Here is a 20,222-nt window from a genome sequence, read left to right on the forward strand (position 1 = left end):
TAGTACTTCAGAACAAAAAGAAAGATTATCCACAAGGAAATACAAAACACACCAAAAACTGAAGGGTAAAGCACAATTAATCCATATAAAGGATGGATATTTCCCTCTATTTCCTTGTTGTTAAAAAGAAGCCATTGCAATGCTGTAGGAAAAGGAGTTTTACATAAAAAGACCAAAAAAGGGTCAGCTTCAGTCTGGAAGTTTAAATGCCAGGGAAACCATGGCTAGGATGACTTATCTTTTCACAGAATTAAATAACCCTATTAATTGCTGATTTCTCTATCACATCACTTGCTTTGCTGTTGCTGTCCTTCATTAACATTTTGCAGGAACAACATTGGGTTTGGATCTACCTTGCAAATTCATCAGTACAGTTGATGTACTAGGGGCATTCAGTAGAGACCAGGGAAACATCCTTTATTAGTGATTGTCCAACTGGAGACTTTTGGAGACTTAAGGAGACAATGTTCTTTGGGTGAATCTGGTATCTTTTATTAGACCAACTTAAATAGTTGGGGAAAAAAATTAAGCAAGCTTTCAGGAGACTTAAGGAGACTTTTGACCTGCTCTGTACTTATGTCAGAGAAAGGTAGTTAGCCATGTTAGTATAAAATGAGGAAGAAGGCAAGGCTGGGTATGACCTTAAAGACTACTTTAAAGAGGCATGCACTTTCATAGACAACAGCTTACTTCTTCACATGCTATGAATGGGTTTGCAGAAAGCAGAGGTTCTAAATAGAAGGGAATTTAAATACAAAGGACAGAGGAAGAGGGCCTCTCTAAACCAGTCTCTAAGGTGCCATCTTGCCCTGTCTTCAGCCAATGTTTATGTCACTTACTTCTGAGCATATTTCAGCTCTATAATACCTGTCACACAAATGGCATTTGGAGCCCACTGTAGCTTTCTGTTTATTTCATCAAGTATATGTGGGTTAAAATTAATCTCTCTGTTCCTGAACATCTATTTACAGTTCATTTAAAGGAACGCTGTCAAGGAAATGCAGACAAAATGGCTATTAAATAAGGAGAAATAACCACTGTTTTCTAAATATCCAACAAGATCAAAAATAAATTAAAGGAAAAGGCATTAACTACTATTGTTTCAGGGCCTCCAGAAGATGAGGCAGGGTCCTGTGTTGTATTGCTCCCTCTTCTGACAATGGGGCAGACAAAAATGAACAGAACAAAACCTAATTTCCAAGTAATATTTGCAGACAGTGATGCTTCCTAAGTGAACTAGGAGAGATATAGCAAGGTAACACTTTACAACAGTTGTCTTTGGTTCATTTCTATTCTACAGACATTAAGAGCACATTTATCTCTCATTTGTCTGACAATTAAAAAAACTGAAACTTGTGACTCACACTTATTCACTCTTTTGGCAGAATTTTCTATCTTGAAAGTCAATAAGTAAATCTATGTTCATAAGCAGGGAGCTTCAGAGAAAAGCAACAAATAAGACTTCTGGGGAAAGTGGAGGAACAAAACAAAAACTGTCTTTGTCTTTATGAAAACATTTTGGCTTCTGAAAGCAAATACTGGCATTAACCTTATAATATTAGTATGATTATTGAACACAACCCTGCTAACACTTACTTTTGGCAAACTAACTCTTAATATGGATGATGGTGTTCAAGTCTATATAAATCTCTTAGAAATAACACTAATGCTATTTCTTCAAAAATAAATAGGTTAAGGTCGCATGCTTCAACGTGGAAAAGTTAGGTGATACAGCAGTACCTAGCAACCTTTCACAATGTGTAGGGACATTAAAGACAAATTAGGGTATATTTGGTTAAATCTACAGGACAATATATTTAGGCTATGTAATCTATGTGGAATCGTATCCTTTTGTGGATCATGAAATGTAGTAAAGTATACTTCACTTGGGCTAATGGAGACAAGGACACGTTGGCATCACTTTGTTGTCATATTTCTGTAACTGCCGAGTGTGTTCAAATCACACAAACCTGGCTCAGCTTCTTGAATTCTGCTCATAACACAATTTAAAAAACTCTAAATAACTACACACAACCAGCACTTCAGAGCTGTATTTAAAAAAAAATACTTATTAGATTTATACCATATTAGATTTATACATAGTTACTGTGGAGAAGAAAAAAAAAAGCTTTATATCATTTACTGCAGCTATCCAAAAATAAGAAGTCAGAAATATGTTATTCTTACATGATATACACTTCAATGTTTCTTCTCATCAGCCTCCTCATTAGCTGGATAGGGTTGACTACATTGTAGTTCCAACCCTCTTTTTATCTCACTACACATACTGCCCTGTTCAGAAAGCACACACTGGTTCCTGAAACCGAAAAACAGCTGACAAAGGCTTGGAGTAATAATGAACTCTAGACATCCTGAAAGTCAATCAGGACTTAAATTCAATTTCTAAAGAAAACAGAGACATGGGAAAATGCTAAAAGCTGTACAGTTAATTCTTTCTTACTAGATCTAATAATACTAGGATACCCAGAAAGAAACAGCAGCTTGATGGCTCAGCAAAGTATTAAAATCAACTAATATCAAGTCTAAGACATGACTTATATGGCACCTAGCCCTAATAAATACCTTATATTTTTATCTACACTATATACACCTTGGCATTATTTTTCATGACTAATTGATCCCTTGTGGATAAGGAGGGAACAGGTTCATTAATTTTCTTGGCACAATCACTGAAAGGCAAGCTTCAAATACACAGGCTGTGAATACCAATATCAAGTGGCTGGTCCAGAGTCCATTGAGGTCCATGGAAAAATACATACAGCGTGACATACAAAGCTGCACATGAAGAAATTAAACATTTTAGTGTACCTCAAACATGTTTTAATTAAGCATTCTTTCTGAGATCTAATCTAGACTTTAGGTATTTTTTTATTTCCTTTTCCAATTCTCCTATTGAAGTTAGTGCTAATTATTTCTGAAGAACTTCCCACAGCTATAAAGAGAAGATCCTATTTCATGTTCATGTGTCAATTTTCTGTGCACTTGTCTAACTTCACTGCAGTTTATAGTGTATTACCTAAATATATAGAACTTAACCTCAATACTAATATTGTGCTGTTTCTGGTACAGAAATAGGACAATATTTCTTCCTGTTTTATCTCAAAAAGAATATTAGCATCCCTGATCTATAATGGTTTCTTCTGCAAGTACTTTTCTCTCATCCCCTTCCTTTTCCTGTGCCTAGCTCCCTGTAATCTGAAACCTGAGGAAGAATGTATTGCATTCAAACACTTGTCTAACTTTATGCCAAAGACATAGTTGGTCCAATAAAAGATACCACCTAAAGAAATACTTGTGTCTCACATCATTTCTGAACCATGCCAGCTACAACATCATTCTTACTTTAAGTAAAAGTCACTTTCAACTCAAATATAATGCCTTAAATAATTGCAGATGAAGAGTTCCTGGTACTTCTGCAATGTTTGTATATGCAGATGTCTTTTTCTTCTCCAATGAAGGATAGTGTGGTCTCTAGGTATGCCAAAGCACCAGGCTGATGCTTTAAAAGACTCCTATGAACAGCAATCTGAGAGCATTTAAATGGTGCATTCACCAAGAATGAGGTGCTCATGAGCAGGCATCCAGGTTTTCTGTTTCCCATGGAAAAATGGAGAAAACCACAGATTTTACCCTTTAGCAGAAGAAAATGCAGATTTCTCATTTTACACGATTTTGCAATTTGGCAAAGAGCTCCAGACAGCAACGGCCTGGGAGGGAGTGGAAGGAAGGTGGTTAGGAAGGGAGTCTCATGTGAATCTATATGTACATGGCCACCAGGCAGCCTGGAGAGCAGCTCCCACAGGTAAGTGGTGGCGGGCAGAGATAGGGAGAGAGGGAGTTGGGCAGGGCTGGCGCTGGCACTGCTGCCCAGCCAAGCAGTGCATGCGGTTTGAGGCTGAGGCCACAATGCACAGATGCAGGGTCCCAGTGAGGAGAAGGACAGAGCTCTGGGTGGATCATCAGGGTATGGGGGAGGGGCCGGTTGCGTGCACTCCCAGGGGGAAGGGGAGATCCAGGCCCCCAGATTTGGTGCGAGGCAGGGGTGGGTACAGGCTGCCCATGGCGGGCTCAGACTCCTGCCCTGCTGCCCTCCCCCAGGTCCTCCACAGCCCAGTGGGTGTGACCCAGCATTGCAGGGAACAGCAGGGCTGCACGGGGATCTCCTTGCCGCTGCAAGCTCCATGCTACCCTGGCAATGCGACTCTTATCCGCGCAACAGCAGCGGGCGCACAGGGGAGACATCACCAGGGCAGCACGGAGCTCACAGTGGCAAGGAGATCCCTGCATGGCCCCTCTGTGCCCTGCAGCACCAGGTTGCACCTGCTGGGCTGCAAAGGCCCCAGTGGAGGCAGCAGGACAGGAGCCTAAGCCTGCAATGAGAAGGCCATCCCCACCTCCCACAAATCTGGGGGGTCTGGGTCCTTCCTGCCCCCTGGGGGTATGTGCAGCAGCAGGGAGCTGCCCCCCCCCCCGAGCCGGCAGTAGGTAGGTGGGGGTTGGGCTGCGCTCTGTTCCATTGCAGCAGCCACTGCCTCCTGCCGGGGGCAGAGGGCTGTGGACCCTGGCAGCTGGGGGCCCCCTCTGGCAGGGCTGGGGTTGGTAGGGGGCTGTGGGCAAGTGTGAGGGGCACCAGCAGGGCTGTGGGTAGGGAACGAGGGGCACAAGCAGGGCTAGGGATGTTGTGGTGAGGAGTGCAGGGCCTTTCACTTTAATCATGGAATTTGGGGGTTTTATCAGAGAATTCACGATGTTTTTTTTTTTTTTTATCAGGGCAAACCAGGCTCCCTGCTCATGACTGTTCCTTGTTTTCTCTAAGAGGAAATGTTGCTGGAAGTATTCCCATTGTAGAGATCTTGTGAAAGAAATGTTTTCCTAGTCACCCTCTACTCCTGTGTAGGAAGAAAGGAATAGCTGTCCTTGTCCAATAGCCTTCGTCAGGGACTACAAATGGAGCAAAACCAATCCAGAGCAATAGCCAGTATTTTCAACATGAGCTTTCTGTTTTTGGGGGCAAGATAGGGGAAATGACAAAGCAAATAAGCCCAAGTTTTCTAGACTCAACAGGCTAAATTTTTAAACTCTTGGCAGCAATGGCTTGCACTTACAGTTTTGCAAATGCAAAGGACAGAATTTATACATCTAATTACCTGCTTACTTGAACAAACTGTGCAGCAGACTTTCCATTTAACCAAATCCCAGAGACAAGGGCCGATCAACAGCAATATCTACCTATTTCAAGACCACGCTAACAATCAAACTCCCAGGAAGAATAATATTGTTCTGCTCCATTTTGCTGTGGTCTGATGCACGGTTATAACTGAAGCTTTTTCAAATCATTATAAAACATTGAAGTAGTCAATAGGACAATAGGAAAAAGTTAAAGAAGGGAGAGAACATTTAAACACTTTAGCTCCTCCAGGCAGTGACAAATGGCCATTCTTTTTTTAAAGTTCCTGGTAGTACATTGTGCATAGAAAATGTTCAACTGCTTTAAAATAACCCCCCTTCAAACATACACACACACACAAAAAACCCTTGCAATTAACTGGGAGACCATTATAAATGCCTAAACTTTAGGAGCCTGAATGCATATTATAGTTAAGTCAGAGCAGATCTGCCAGTGACACTGAGTGAAGCAAAAAACAGTTTTTGTATTTACTATACCTCTCAGGATGTAGTTTTGGTAGTTCTGGTCAGCCTCAGCTCCCACTTTTATCAAGCAAGTCAAGCCCTCAGCCACAACAAACTCATGAACCAAATCCTTGTCATCCTGCCAGAAGAGGAAAAGGGGGGGAGAAAAGGAGATACAACATTATAACTTAAAGACGAGAAAATAAACTATGTCATAGAAATATAAGGAAAAATGTGCGATCTGAAGCTTTTACTTTCTTTCAAATGAATTAAGCAAGCATACTCCATACAGAATCACACAGGACATTTTAATCAGAATGAAATGTGTTCCTCCAAATCAGGGGAAAGCAGCTATTCACTTTTGAGCCAACTAAGGAAGATTGAGATTTTATGACAATGGCTCTCTAATTTTGGTTATTTGTTTCCTTTCTAATGGCCTGCAGACATACTACATAACACTACAATCTCATCAAAACTCATAAACAGACCTCCATTTGTGATCCCAAAAGTCCCTGTAGCAATATCAGATAGAATATACCACCTAAGTCTTGGCATGTTTTCAGCTGAAGTTCATACACTGGGTGCCATAAAACTCATATCACAATATTTGTAGAATTCATTAGCCTTTCACTGGGAAATTAAAAGTTTAAATTTAACAATGGGGTAGCTGTTTTTTTCCTACATCATCATAGAAAAGTCATGTGGAATTTAATAGACAACATAAGAGACGGTGACAATTTTTAGTTTACTTACCTAAATATACCCAAAGCTGTTACACACTTAATTGAGTACCACTAGATCAATTACCTGGCAGAGCATTACTAAATGTAAAACTGTTATGAGAACCTTGCTTCTCAATGAATGACAAATGAGTATTGCCCAATGGTGCGTAACCTACCAATGGTTATTAATTTATTTATTAGAAATACTCATATATGTTTTCACAAAGTAACAGATGACTGATAGCAATCATTATCTTTACAAATGTGGTTGCCTTCAGGGAAACAGTCCAAAATCTAAAATCAAAATAGATATGTAGTTTTGTCTGGACTGATTTGTTGCATCATTGACTGTCCACGTTAATTAAAAAAATGGCAAAGCCATCTAAGATTTAGAAGTGTCTTTTATATTGACAAGGCACTTACAGGAGTCTGAATTTTCTACATTTGCTAGAGCAGTGATTCTCATCCATGAGATCATTTTAAGGGTGTGATTCAAAATTAGCACTCCTAGGTGGGCAAACAGCTACACAATTCACAAAATAAACCCAGAGATTTCAAATAGGAATCCATAAGCATTCTGATCTGTTGTGGTCTTTGCGAGTGTTTTGCAACAAAACAGTTGCTCTATTATTTTGTCTGTAGTCGAAAAGGATGAAAGGTAAGAACTGGCATTTTCCAGTGTGTGCCTGGCATATAATATGGGGTGCCTTGAGTCTAAAAGGTTTATGAACCACTGCACTAGACTGCAGACTTCTATACATTTTAAATGTTCATTGTAAGTAGAATATCTACAAGCTGAAAAGATATTTTGGAGAAAATGTATACAATGGTTATTCTTGAGGCAGCTGGAAACAATAGGAAAAAACTGTTATTAAGCAGTGCAGGAAGAAGTGAAAGATATCAAACAAGACATTTTACTACATGATAAGAATTATTTATCCTATTGAAAAGGATAAAAAGGGGAAGCAAACAAAAGACAGACCCTCATCCCCCAGTTCGTTCCATAAAGGCTTGGTAAAATAAATAATGGATTGAAAATGTCTTTGGCTTCAAATTCTACTTTTCTGCGGCTTACAACTGTATTTTATTTTTTCCTTAAACAGTAAAAGCTGTAGTAAGAAAAATGTGTTATTTTAAATTTCAGAAACTACAGAGACCATTACATTTGGTTCTTAATTTCAACTATTAAACTATAGCTATAAGCACCAGACTTATGAAAGAGGACATACAAGTATTCTTTTCTTTAATATATGAATGATATTCTATCTTTATAAAGTATAATTGTAGCACTGTGGCATTACGTTTAGTGTTGCATAGTACTAGGACGGTGAGGACCAGCCACAAAACTGTACCACTGTGTGTATACTGAACACTTTTACTATAGTCTGACTTCTGTTGCACAATGCTGAAGGTCGGAGTTTAAAGAAGCACATTCAGAGGCAACTTTTCAGCTTGTGGAAAATGTAATTTGCCTCAGTGGATCAAGGCCTATATATACAAGAACCTCAACACACTTTTTGGGCCAGATGAGATATTGGTTCACATTAAACTCTCCTTGTGCCATTCCAGAAATGAAAAGAGGACTCAAAATTGTCTGAACAGAGTGACTGAGGATTTCCCAAGCATGGGGAAATCTTTGCCTGACACAAAGGCCATGCACCAGGACTTCTATAGCTATGGCCAGACCCTTAAAAAGGAAGAACCTCCAGATGTTTTTGGGAGCACAAGGATAAAGCGTGCGAGAGCCTGTCAATTCCCAGCCAGTGTCATGGGCCTTTGGAAGCCATTCGAAACTTAGCCTAAGAAGCCTGAGCTTGTTAATTCTACATCAAATGTTTCACATCAGTGTTTTAAACAGGTGTTGCAGAGCACTTGGGTGCCCTGCACCTAAAAGCAGAAATGGCTCAGGAGAGGCCCCTAGTGGTGAGAAGGGGGAGGCTCAACTGCCAGTCACCAGGGCAGTACAGGTGCTGGTTGCTACGGGAACCAAGGAATCAGCTGACAGGAAGGGGCAGGGCTTGGCCCCTTCTTAAGGCCAAGCGTGAGGCCAGGAGAGCTGTTCCTCTCCGGTGGCCAAGGAGGAGGGGAGCTTGGCCAGTGCAGAGAGAAAGGAGAAGCTAGACTGCGTGAGCATCCCCTGGTTGTGGCTATGAGTTGGAGTATTTTCCCAGTAGGACGTGGTTTTGACTGGACGATTTAGTTTTATGTTATAGTCCAGGGCCTTTGTGTTTACTGTTTTACCGGAGGACCGGGTGAGGCTATTAGGGGTTGGAGGAGGCCTCATAGGAGTGCCACAGTAGCGTGGGGACCCTGGCGCCATAGAGGGTGTAGCGTTTGGGGGGGGCATTGGGGAGCCCCAGAAGTAAAGAAGAGGGCCAAGACATAGGGCAAACCATGTCAGGTACCATCTGCGAGGCTTGGGCTGCAGTGTAGGGGAGGAAAAGGAGCCACAGATAACGCTCCTGACACTGGGCATATGAAGTGGGCAGCCTCCCGCTAATTACGTCACTCAATCAATTAAGATCAAGGCGTGGCAGGAAAGTAAGCAGGCGGTTAGGCCAAGACAGGAAGGCGGAGCCACCAACAGAAAGGCTCTAGTGAGATACTCCTGCCACAACAGGCAATGCTAAAATCTGCATCCCAGGACAAATTTCCAAAAAAAGCCCGCCTAAAATTTTATACCAGCTGTTACACTACCAAAATAAATCTGCCATAATCCATGTACTTTTATATCGTCTGAAAAAAAGGACACAAGATACAATGTATTCCAATGACATAAATCCACATCTGGGTAGTGAAATAAAAGCAGCCCAATTTATCAGTAGGTGTTGATTTAGTGCTATTAACTTTGCTTTATATAATTTATGAAAGGTGACTATGAAACTAACGCTACCAAATTTTTAAAACAATCATCTTACTTGTCCTACAAGGTATGTTACAAAGATATCTTGAAGATAACATTCTCCTTACAGGGCAGGATGATGCTAATACTTAGGATATGAAGTGCTACTTTATAACAACTCTTTGTAAAAATTGACTTTTTAATGGCAATTTCTTGGATCTATAATTTAATGCAAGAAAGACCTCATAGATACAAAGAACAGAGTAACCAGTTTTTACTGCTAACCAGAATTACAACTGGAGTCAGTAAAATTGGCTAGTAATTGTTTTTTCCATTAATCAATAGATTTTGCTTAAAACATTATTTTGTGTACACCTTTATAGAAATATTGATTAGAGTGAGGTTTTCTTAAACAGTATGATTTTTCAGTAACTTTGGGTTGACAGAAAATTCATTCTGGATGAACAGACGAGCACAACTGGAAATATTGAAAAAATAGAATAACTGTGATGCACTGTCTCTAGACTGTCTTTATAATTAAAAGACCTAAAATACCCTTTTTTTTTTGGAAGAGCTAGGACACAAGAGATGCCAAAACATCTGATACAAAAAGTACTGAAAACAGTGGGATTCCTCCTGTGAATTCATTAAACCCAAGTTCAGGCCCCCCAAAAGTGAAGAGAAGAGTTTCAGTAGCCCAAAAGGCATTTAGTAGCCTATCTCCTATTGGCTTTCAGTGGCAGCTGGACAATTAAATACTACTCCTACACTTACTATTCCCACTCTAAATCTTTAACAGAGTGGACACACACTTGTTGTTTCATGATTGTTTGTAAACAGTGCTATGGTAGAACAGCAAAACTATACAAATCTTTCATTTTCAACATAGTTTGGCATGCTTTTTCTTAAAAGAAGCCCCTGTAAAATCCAATTAAGAAAGTGTCCCCCTTCCCTCCAAACATTATCTAAAGAGCTGCATTCATAAATGACTACATTGTAGATTCACCTTGACTGAAGTGAGATACAAAACATTAGAACTGCAGAGGAAATGAAGGGGATGAGGAAACTTTAACTTGACTACTTTGAAAGGCACTGAATAAACACGCTTGATTTTTTTTTAACAGAGGCTTTTAAGGTACTCCTTTATCCAATAAAAGGAAGAAAGATGGTGCAATGAAGCAGAGTATAAACACATCATACCCGAGACATAAATTTGCACTCTGTACATTATCTGTTTCATCATGTGTATATGATGTGAGGAAATAAGCAAACATCTGGAATGTGAAAAGAAAGATGAAAGGAATCCAAATCCACATATCCTAAATGGAAAGGAGAATGTTTACATCATTTCTGTACTAGGGTAATCTTCTCAGACCCATTAACTTACTGGCTTGCCAAGTTTGGTGACCTAAAGAATAAAGGCTATTCTAACACTGGTAATTGGTTCAGGGTTTCCTGAAAAAGAACACTCATTGTACAGATTATAGAGTCCCACCAAAGCATGACAATGATGTGTGCAAGTAGCTGCAGCATGTGTGTGATAACAGCTAACAGGGGGAAGGGGAGGTTGCTTTGTGGTAAGGAAATGGAGTTTTCCAGTAATATTGCAAGATTTATGACCCCTTAATTAGTAGGCATTAAAGTACTGATGAGAAAAGCAGTCAAATCTCTATAAAACCACTCTTAAAGCTCCTACCACCATAAAGATAGTGCTGTGACACAGAGACCAACTACTTAGGGACTTTATGAAAAGATACTGGTGACCTTGTCAGATAAATGGATTTTAAATACCCATTAAGGAGTTTGGGAAAGATAAGCCCTAGAAGAAGGAGGCATTTGGAAGGGGGAGGGAAAGGGGGCAGGAAAAGAAATGTATGTACTTTGCTTAATAAAACATTACTTCTAATAAGCTATGAAATAGAACCTTGCATATATTTAAACTGACAAGTTTAAAACTTTGCTTAGTAAGTCAGTGGCCGGCAAAATGCAAAATACAAATATTTACAAGCTGTTACACTTAAACCTTTCCAAAGCCTGGTATTTCTATGTTTTTAAAAAACTATAATTTTATTTCAGCCTAGAAAAGGTCTAGATTCAAGGGTAGATTTTTTTCTTTGAAACTATCTCCCAGAAAAATAAAATGCTTTTAAAATAGTAAATTTTTAAAGTGGCTTTAGTAAGCACCAAGAGCAGTATTCTGAGTATTTGGGGACACAGACTTAGTTATATACTATACATATTCAAATCTGTACATACATACATAGTTTTTCTTTACATCGCTAACAGCAGTGTACTAGATGCTTCTTTCTTATGGGAGTTTACAAGATGATTGTCTGAGAGTTGTCCTGACTGAAACTGATTTTCATACTTTTCTTTATGTTGGGGTATCTTCCATAATCCTATTATCATCTTAAAGATTTCTATATTTATAAGCATTTTATCTCATTGTATTACAAAGTTACGCGTCTCATCATTTGCATAAGGCTGGATTATGTAAACTAGGAACCATAGGGCAGTCAGCCTGTACTTCATGTGACATTAAATAAGGAGGCAGCACTCAACTAGAATATATTGCAACCATTTATTCTGGAAGTGACAGAGGCATGGGCATCTGTGTGGTGGTCAGTATTTGAAAGAAAAGATAGCAACCTCCTTGCCTACCACTAACTAGAGTGGGACGACAGGGGCAGAGTTTTGACTAGTTTTTAAAGGACAGACCTCTATTTGTAGCCCAAACCTTAACTGCTGATGGATTTCTGATGTGATGTGCTTTCTGCTGATGAAAGCACATCTGATGAGAGAACTGCTGATGTGATCTCTGTGGGAAGAGATCCATGCTTTTCCCTTCCTGTGACTGTGTGCAATGCCTGAATATGACTGTAAAACACAGATCAGGATTAAGATTTTTAATCTTCCTTCCCCCTCTCTTTTTTACAGGATGAAAATTTTCAATTCCTTCATTTATGTTTGAATGTCATACACATCCCCACTATTCCTTAACAAAATATCACATTGTCTTAACATTCCTCCTACAATGTTACATGATATGACCTGATACAATCTGGGGACAAGAGAGAGACTCACTGACGTAGGTCAGTGCAAAAATGTTTACTGCAAACCTTCTGTGATGCATCAATATACCGAAGCAATGGCCTTCAGGCAGTACTCTCCAGCAACTGCCATTTTTGAGGGAAGGTGCAAAATAATCACTTTACTTGTTAATCAGAACTAGTTTTGTAGGTGCCCATCAGACATCTGCTGGATTAGGTAGGCTGTTCACTGAAGCCTGTGAGAAATCCCAGCATAAAATCCTGTTGTCTAGACTTTCCTTCATGGTGGTAAACTGCAGTCAGGGACAGATGGCCAAAAGATGACCAGCAGAGGGATGTTGGCACTAGCCCAATATATATATATTGAGTAGTTAAAAATCATAGATGGGCCTCTCCAAGTGTGATTCTACTCTGAAAGGTTACCTCCTAAAGGTCTTCCTGAGATCACATGTCTGTGCTCCATGAGTTACACTTAGGTCAAAATTTATCAGCATCTAGGTAAAAAAAAAAAAGGGTTTTCCTTGCTACCTGCCCTGCAAAGGCATGCTATGATCAGGAAATTGTGCTAGATTTAGGATAATTAAGTGTTGAGGGTTATGAATTTCTTATTATGGAATGTCAGTTCTGAGAGGACAGAAGGGGAAAAACACAACCCAGAAAGCACAGTACACAAAATAGTATAAATTAAGGCTTTTACAAGAATAACATTTTCTTCACAGAGATAAGTAAGGAATATTTGGTACCTAGCCTCTTGTCATTTTCAATGTGAGAACTGAAATACTGAAGCAAAACAAGGTATCACTGTCCATTTTATTGGGAAAAGACTCCTGTAGCAGCATACAAATAAAGACACATTGGCAGGATCTAGTCTAATAATATAGGGCCAAATTTTCTGCTCCGTTTTGCCTCCCTTTTCCACTTTTGGTGGCACAAAGGGAGCAGAAAGCATATGGATCTCCCATTCTGGCGACTTCTGGCTTTGGGGAACTCCAGTGCTATAGAACTGGCACTGGTGACTCTTGTATGACCTCCTGTTTGGAAAGCCAAAGGAGGAGATATGACCAAAATGCTGGGGAAGACCTCCTTTGAGTACATAGACAAACAGCACAGTTTAGAACAACCTCTATGCTGCTCTGATTTAAGCCAAGGACATTAGGGAATTGGCAATAACTTCCTTGGCCTACCTCTCAACTGTACAGATAAGAATGGTGCCCATGAACCTTTAAGATATATGACAGAACTGTCTGCACAGGCAGATTCTTTGTAAAGGGTCATATGTGGTCCCAAAGCACTTTGTATTAAACCTGCTAAATTTGATAACAAAACAATTACTCCCATCAACTTTGCCACAGCAGTAAAGAAGTAGAGAAATATATATTGTGCTCTACTATGTATCACATGTTATAGATAGAAATTCCAGCTAATTTCTGAGCCCTCTTTCTTTTTTTAAACAGATATGTGCCAGGCTGCATTTTTTTTAGATTACGATTGTTACAAGCTAATAATAATTAGAAAATCACATTTTGGCTGTCTAAATGAGCAAAGTCTGATCAGGACATGACTGAAGGAGTATACATATTGACCACCAATTTATAATTTATAGTTATTTATGCTTGCTTTAAATTGCAGATACAGTCTTTGGATTGTAAAATTATTTGTGTAATTAAAAATATTTAAGTGCTATTCCAGAAATACTCCATGCTGTTTACTTAAGCAATCAGTGTTTGGTTTATTTTGTTTTGGGTAGCTTTTTGAGCCACATCACTGAGAACAAATACTTCTACTGAGAATTCTTTAACGTTCTAGGAGGTAGGCATTGGTGGCAAGAAGGCAAGTGAAGGCTGTGCAGACACAGCCCTGCTTACCCTGGATAGGGACAGACATGCAAAAAGCTGGAGCCTGAATTGATTAAATCTTTGCAGGTTAATCTAACCTGTGTAGATTGAACTAGTTTGTAACAGCACAGACATTCCCTCTGGACTGAGGAGCTGTGGGTACATGCCTGTAGTCACTCAGGCCAGGCACCAGGGAGTGCCAGAGCATGCTTTCAGCTTCAGGGAAGCAGTGACAGCAAGGCATGGGGGTTGTGGTGGGCAGACCCAGCTGTGGTCCCCTGGGGTAGAGGGGAAAATAACCTTCCATAGTCCCTCTCCGTTTCAGGGACTATGGAGGCCCGCTGCTGCAGCAGCGAGGGGAGAGTGCCCAGCAGACCCCTGCTGATGGGCCAGAGAGAGGGAAATGAAACCCTTCTCTGGCTGGACCCCTGCCTATCCCTGCTTCAGCTGGGGAGTAGAGGTTCAGGGCCAGCCTTGCTTGGCTGGAGCAGAGAGCCCAGCACAGAGAGCAAACTGGGATGCTGGGGGACTGGTTTAAGTTAAACTAGGAAGGTGTCTAGGACAGACATTGCAAAAAACAGTTTAAGCCAAACCAGTTAAGTCCAATACTATATTCAACCAAGTTTATCTCAAACTGGATTCAGCCATTCTGAAACTGGTTTATGTGCACTGATGTGTGCTTATGTGTTCTGTTACACGTTTAAACCAATTTCTGATCACTTAAACTGGGTTATGTGTAATGTCTGTCCCTAGCCCCTGTGGCTGCCTGGCCTGCCAGCGCATAGGACCCATCACAGCAGCTCGCCCTACAGGAAGACCAAGGCTAAAACAACCAGACTTCAAGCCTAAACTTCAGTCAGGTTCTGAAGGGCACTGGCATGGAGATAGAAGTAGTAGGTTGAGAGACAGAATATTTCTAGGCCCATGCTGACATTCTCTCCCTGCTGATAAGTGACCAGCTGCTCATAACTTACTGCAAGCCTCAATACGTCACGCTACTGGTGTTGGCATTCCATGTCCTCCTACCCATTTACTATCTCTTCTTATTTCATAAGTCTATTAATTTATCTTCACTTCTCTCCTTCCTTCTCATCTTATAATATATACAATATTAAAACATGACACGTTAATGATTGCCACTTTCTTTTTATATGACATTCCCTTTTTCTTATTTGTCTATGAAGCTGCAGCAGACAAAGAGAATTTTGATCTACATAATTTACCTCCAGTGTCTTCCTTTGTAAGTCAACAGGTGCTATATTTGTAGAAGAGGTAAGCCAGCTGTAATGGGAGCTGTGTTCCACATTCTTAGCAATCATTTAGAAAAAGCTTACCCAATAGCATCAATCCCCTTGCACGTCACTGCAATGAGTCAATCTGGCTAGGTATAAAACATGTAATGCCAACAATTTTCTCTCTCAGGTTTTCAAGCATCTTTAGAGTATTTCTAATGCCAGCTAGTGATACACTCTGACATTAAAGTAAAAAAAGACCAGATCTTTTATTGCCAAGTCACAGCATTTCAGCTAAACCAAACTATGGCTGATTATGTATATCTTAGCATAAGGGAGAGGGCACTGAAATTTGCTGAAAAGTTAAATATTTGATTTATAGCCATTAATCCCCTATATCTGTTCCCCCCTTTAGAATATAGAATACATACAACAGTTTCTTGTTTCAGGGGCTATTTTTGAATGGCATTACAGAAATACCACTTAAGCAAATATAAAACATTGTAGTTATCTTCTGTCAACTAAATGCAGAACTAAATACAATTCTTGTTCATTTGTATATTCTGAAAAGGAGCCATACATTAATAGCTGTCAATTGAGGCAAATGTAGTGATTTTTTTTTCACGAATGTCATGGAAAAGTCATGAAAACATTGGGAAAGAACGCAGGCTTGAATCAGCAATTCTTAAAATGGAAGAAAGCAATCAAGATATCTAATACTGATCACAGATTAGCATCTATTCATTGTAGCCAGGTGTTTCAGCTTCTCAAATGGAGTTTTCCAGTGACCTGCTCTTACAACAGGTAAGTGTGTGTATACGCCATTGTAAAGTGAGCCAAATCAAACATGCAGTTCACCACAATTCCCATAACACATGTACGCTAAGAGCAATACTTGATTCCTTTTGTAGAACAACTCCACTGAAATTAATAGGCTTTTTATTGATTTCAGTGGACCCACTCCTTGTATTCTAAAATGAATGGACAATTGGCTTTATGTTGTAACTCCTACTTCTTCCTTCTGTCAAACTGACAGTTGCTACAAAATAATTTCATTAAAAAAAAAAAAGAATCCCTTAAAACATGGGTTGGTAAGGAATGCTCATTCCTGGTACAGCAAACCACACAGTATTTCAAAGAGTCACATTACTGTCCAAAAAGATGCAATATAAACTCAGCAGATGGCCTACAAAAATAGACATCCTATGCCACAGTTTCAATTCCAAGACTTACAAACATCAGACAAAGAAGGAACGGTGGCTTGTAGGGGGTATGTGCTACCCCCAGTGTTTTTGTATTAGTTGGAAAGAAAGTGCTCCACTTATTTGAAAAATGTTTACAGTGTGAGATCTGGTGGATCTTCCTAGGCATCACTATCAGTCGATAACCATAAGACAGACACTAGATTTAAACTTAGCTAAAACTTGGGCTGATACAACCTGTAAGTCAACGGCAACATCTGAATGGAAAAATGAAACCTGCCTCTCCCAGTTTGCTGAAGATGAATATACAAACTCTGGTCTATGAGGTTAGGAAGCCATGTTGAATCAGGAGCCCTACTAAGTATTTTAGTTCTTAAAAGGAAGAGCTGGCAGTATGAGCTGCATGCCATGACAGAGACTCCTAAATCAAATGTCACACACTTCAGTCCCTAAGAAGTCATCAATCATTCTGAGAAGAGTAGAAGGAGTAGTCTCTTTGACACACCTCTTTCCTCAGATCAATGAAGCAAACAGAGAATACTCCTTCCACTCTTCTAACAATGATTGATGACTCCTTCCAGGCTCAAGTGTGTGACACTTTATTTCATTCACTGATAAGGCTGTGTGCCTCTGAACACCTTCTAGTTAATGTTTTCAGGAGTCTGCGATATCTTATTTTTTTTTTAACATTTTAAACAAAGCTCCATTGTAATATGATTAATGAACTTGTGACACCAGGAAAAAATACAAAAGCAGATTTTTAACTCGCCATTTATTATGTTGCCCCATTTTGCGATCACATAATCAAATAATTATCTATATAAATACAACATAAATTTGTATCAAGTATTTATATAAAGCATGATAGTATGGCATCTCCCAGATTTGCAGAATGGCATTGCAGCGGGCCAGTTTTTATTGGAAAAGATTATTCCATATTAATATGTCATACAAAGGTACCTTCTCCATTCCCTTTTAATAAGATTAAAGCACATAAGAGGATGGGAAAAGCTGCTGGTTCCCTAGAGAAATGACACACTGAGATTTAAAAAATGTATCTGTTTTAATTTTCTTCTTTTCTTTTTGTCGGATGTATTTACATTTTGAAATAATGCAATTAGTATCATATTAAACAGCAGTCTAACCACCAAATACATTTTTAATTTGGTGGTTCTAAAACATATTTGTTTATTAGTTCTTAAATTATATGTATATTTTCTTTTTGATAGTAGTTTTGGAAATTAAAAAAATCCCTTTAATACCAGGCAACATAGGTATCATTGTATACATTGTTTCTGTCTTTCAGAGAGAAGGAGAGAACTATATATAATATGTACATACATATATACATATACACACACATGTGCACACATAATTTTAAAAAAATCCAGTATTTTAAATGGAATACTTTTTCTTCCAATTTCAAATTATAGTTGTAAATCATCTTGTTGCTATGTGGTAAATGACCTAGTAGGCCAGATTCTACTCATCTTTAAATATGTGGACATTTTGTCACTGGGGTATGAATGAAATCCATTAGTGCTTCTTAGGAGTCACAGAAGAGTCAATATGTACATAAATCAAGTACGTCAAGATTAGACCTATTATTTTATTTTCTACACCTACATTAATCATCCATTAATTTAGAGCCAAATTCTCATATTCTTACTCTTGTTGAATACTACTTTTACTTACCACACAACTATACTTGTAAAATAAGGAGCTAATAAATCATAATTACAGTAGTCCAATCATGATTTTGTTTGTGGATTGTAAACAACAACAACGTTTTTAGAGGAAAAAGAATAATAAATATTATTATTTTAGAAACATAACTCCCCTGCTCCTAAATCCTTTTCATGAACCCAGCCTATCATTTATTACTACATTCAACAAGATAAAAAGATCCTGAAATGAAGACTTTATGCTGAAGATCCTCTCTCAATCTCTTTACAGAGCTATACTAATATCAAAAAGACTTCTATGACTAAAATTATGTTTCTATAAAATCTTCCAGTTCTATTTGGGCTTAACTTTTCTATACAATTATTTTAATTTACATATTTTTCTTCATTAAAAATAGACATTTCCTCTTTTTTAACAGAAGTTGAGGAAAACATCTTACATCCTCTATTTGTTAGTTCTTATAGATTCACAGATGTTAGGGTTGGAAGGGACCTCAGTAGGTCATCGAATCCAACCTCCTGACCTAGGCAGGAAAAAGTGCTGGGTCAGATGATGCCAGCTAGGTGCTTGTCTAGTCCCCTCTTGAAGACTCCCCAAGGGTACGGGAGAGCACCACCTCCCTTGGAAGCCCATTCCAGATTCTGGCAACCCTTACTGTGAAGAAGTTCTTTCTAATGTCCAACCTAAATCCGCTCTCCATCAATCTGTGGCCATTGCTCCTAGTTACTCCAGGGGGTGCCCTAGTAAATAGAGCATCTCCTATTCCCTGCTGCCCTCCCCTGATGAATTTATAGGCAGCCACAAGATCACCTCTTAGACTTCTCTTGCAAACACTGAAGAGATTTAGGTCCCTCAGACTCTCCTCATAGGGCTTTGCCTGCAGACCTCTGACCATACGAGTGACCTTCCTCTGAACTCTCTCAAGATTCTTTGCACCCCTCTTTCTTTGCCCTCAGGCTTTCTTGGATTTTCCTGTTCAGCCAAGATGGCTTCTTGGCCCCTCTGCCCCCTTTTATGCACATGGGATTGTCTTCTTCTGTGCCCATAGGATCGCTCCCTTGAGGAACAACCACTCTTCCTGGACCCCCTTTTCACCAATGCTCTTGAGCTTTAATACCTCACTAAAATGTTTTGCCTCTTCTCAAAACATTCTACGGACGCTCTTGGATAAATCATTGTTTTCATTCATTGCAAGGGAAATCACCAGTATTAAAACAACTTCTGTAACCTGTATCTGAGCCCCTAGACCTAAAGACCATAACAAAGTCTTGATAATCACTAGCTTTTCCACCTGCCACATTCAGTATATAAAACATATATACCAAATAATTCGGGATGAATCAGGGATTATATAAAGGAGTCTATGGGAGCCCTGTTTTCTTTATTGTTGAAGTTGGAAGATGGAGTAGGGGAATTAAAGAAGTGAACAGTAGGTAACATGATGGACAACAAAACCATCCTGGAGAACAAGAGTTGAGCCCGTCTTCTGCCAGATTCTGTTTTTGCTTGGCAAGTTGCTTAAAAACAAACTTTTTAGCAAGAAGTCACTCTGGGTGTTCATGTTGAGATATCAGGGTCCAATCTGCAAAAGTGATGACCATTTACTAGTACATAGGTCTGCCAGCTCTAAATTAGGGGTTGCACAGGTCATCTTGTTGGAAAAATTCCAAGTAAAATATATTTTCAAAGAATTTGCAGATAAGTGAAAATCATAATATTTCACGGAGTCATGGTTTCACAGTGGTACAATTGAGAACCTCCTTCATTTCCTTTCAGCTCTCCACCTGACTCTGCAGCATCCCATTTGGCAGGCTCATGCAGAACACTGCCTTCTAGGGTTGTAGGTTCGAGGCAGACAAGCACTTGGAACGACAACCAGGGGACAAATAAATTAGCTCAGCTTTGGCTCTGAAACAGCCACTCAGCCAGGCAGACTGCCCCAGAACTGCACCTCCATTCCACTTCATAGTTCATAGTTTGTAGGGTCGGAAGGGACCTGAG

At 39.4% G+C, this 20,222-nt stretch overlaps 1 protein-coding gene across 4 annotated transcripts in view; it reads right to left on the reverse strand.

Moving 5' to 3' along the window:
- Positions 1–20,222, reverse strand: part of FHOD3 (formin homology 2 domain containing 3) — a 640,284-nt gene that overhangs the window by 289,662 nt on the left and 330,400 nt on the right. For all 4 annotated transcript variants that reach the window (XM_019540836.1, XM_019540820.1, XM_019540847.1 and 1 more), the window contains exon 5: positions 5,686–5,791. In XM_019540836.1, the coding sequence (XP_019396381.1) occupies positions 5,686–5,791 (106 nt within the window). The remainder of the gene's footprint in view (positions 1–5,685; positions 5,792–20,222) is intronic.

This window comes from Crocodylus porosus, unplaced genomic scaffold (genome assembly GCF_001723895.1).
Source record: "Crocodylus porosus isolate Cpor-Errol unplaced genomic scaffold, CroPor_comp1, whole genome shotgun sequence".
NCBI lineage: Eukaryota > Metazoa > Chordata > Crocodylia > Crocodylidae > Crocodylus > Crocodylus porosus.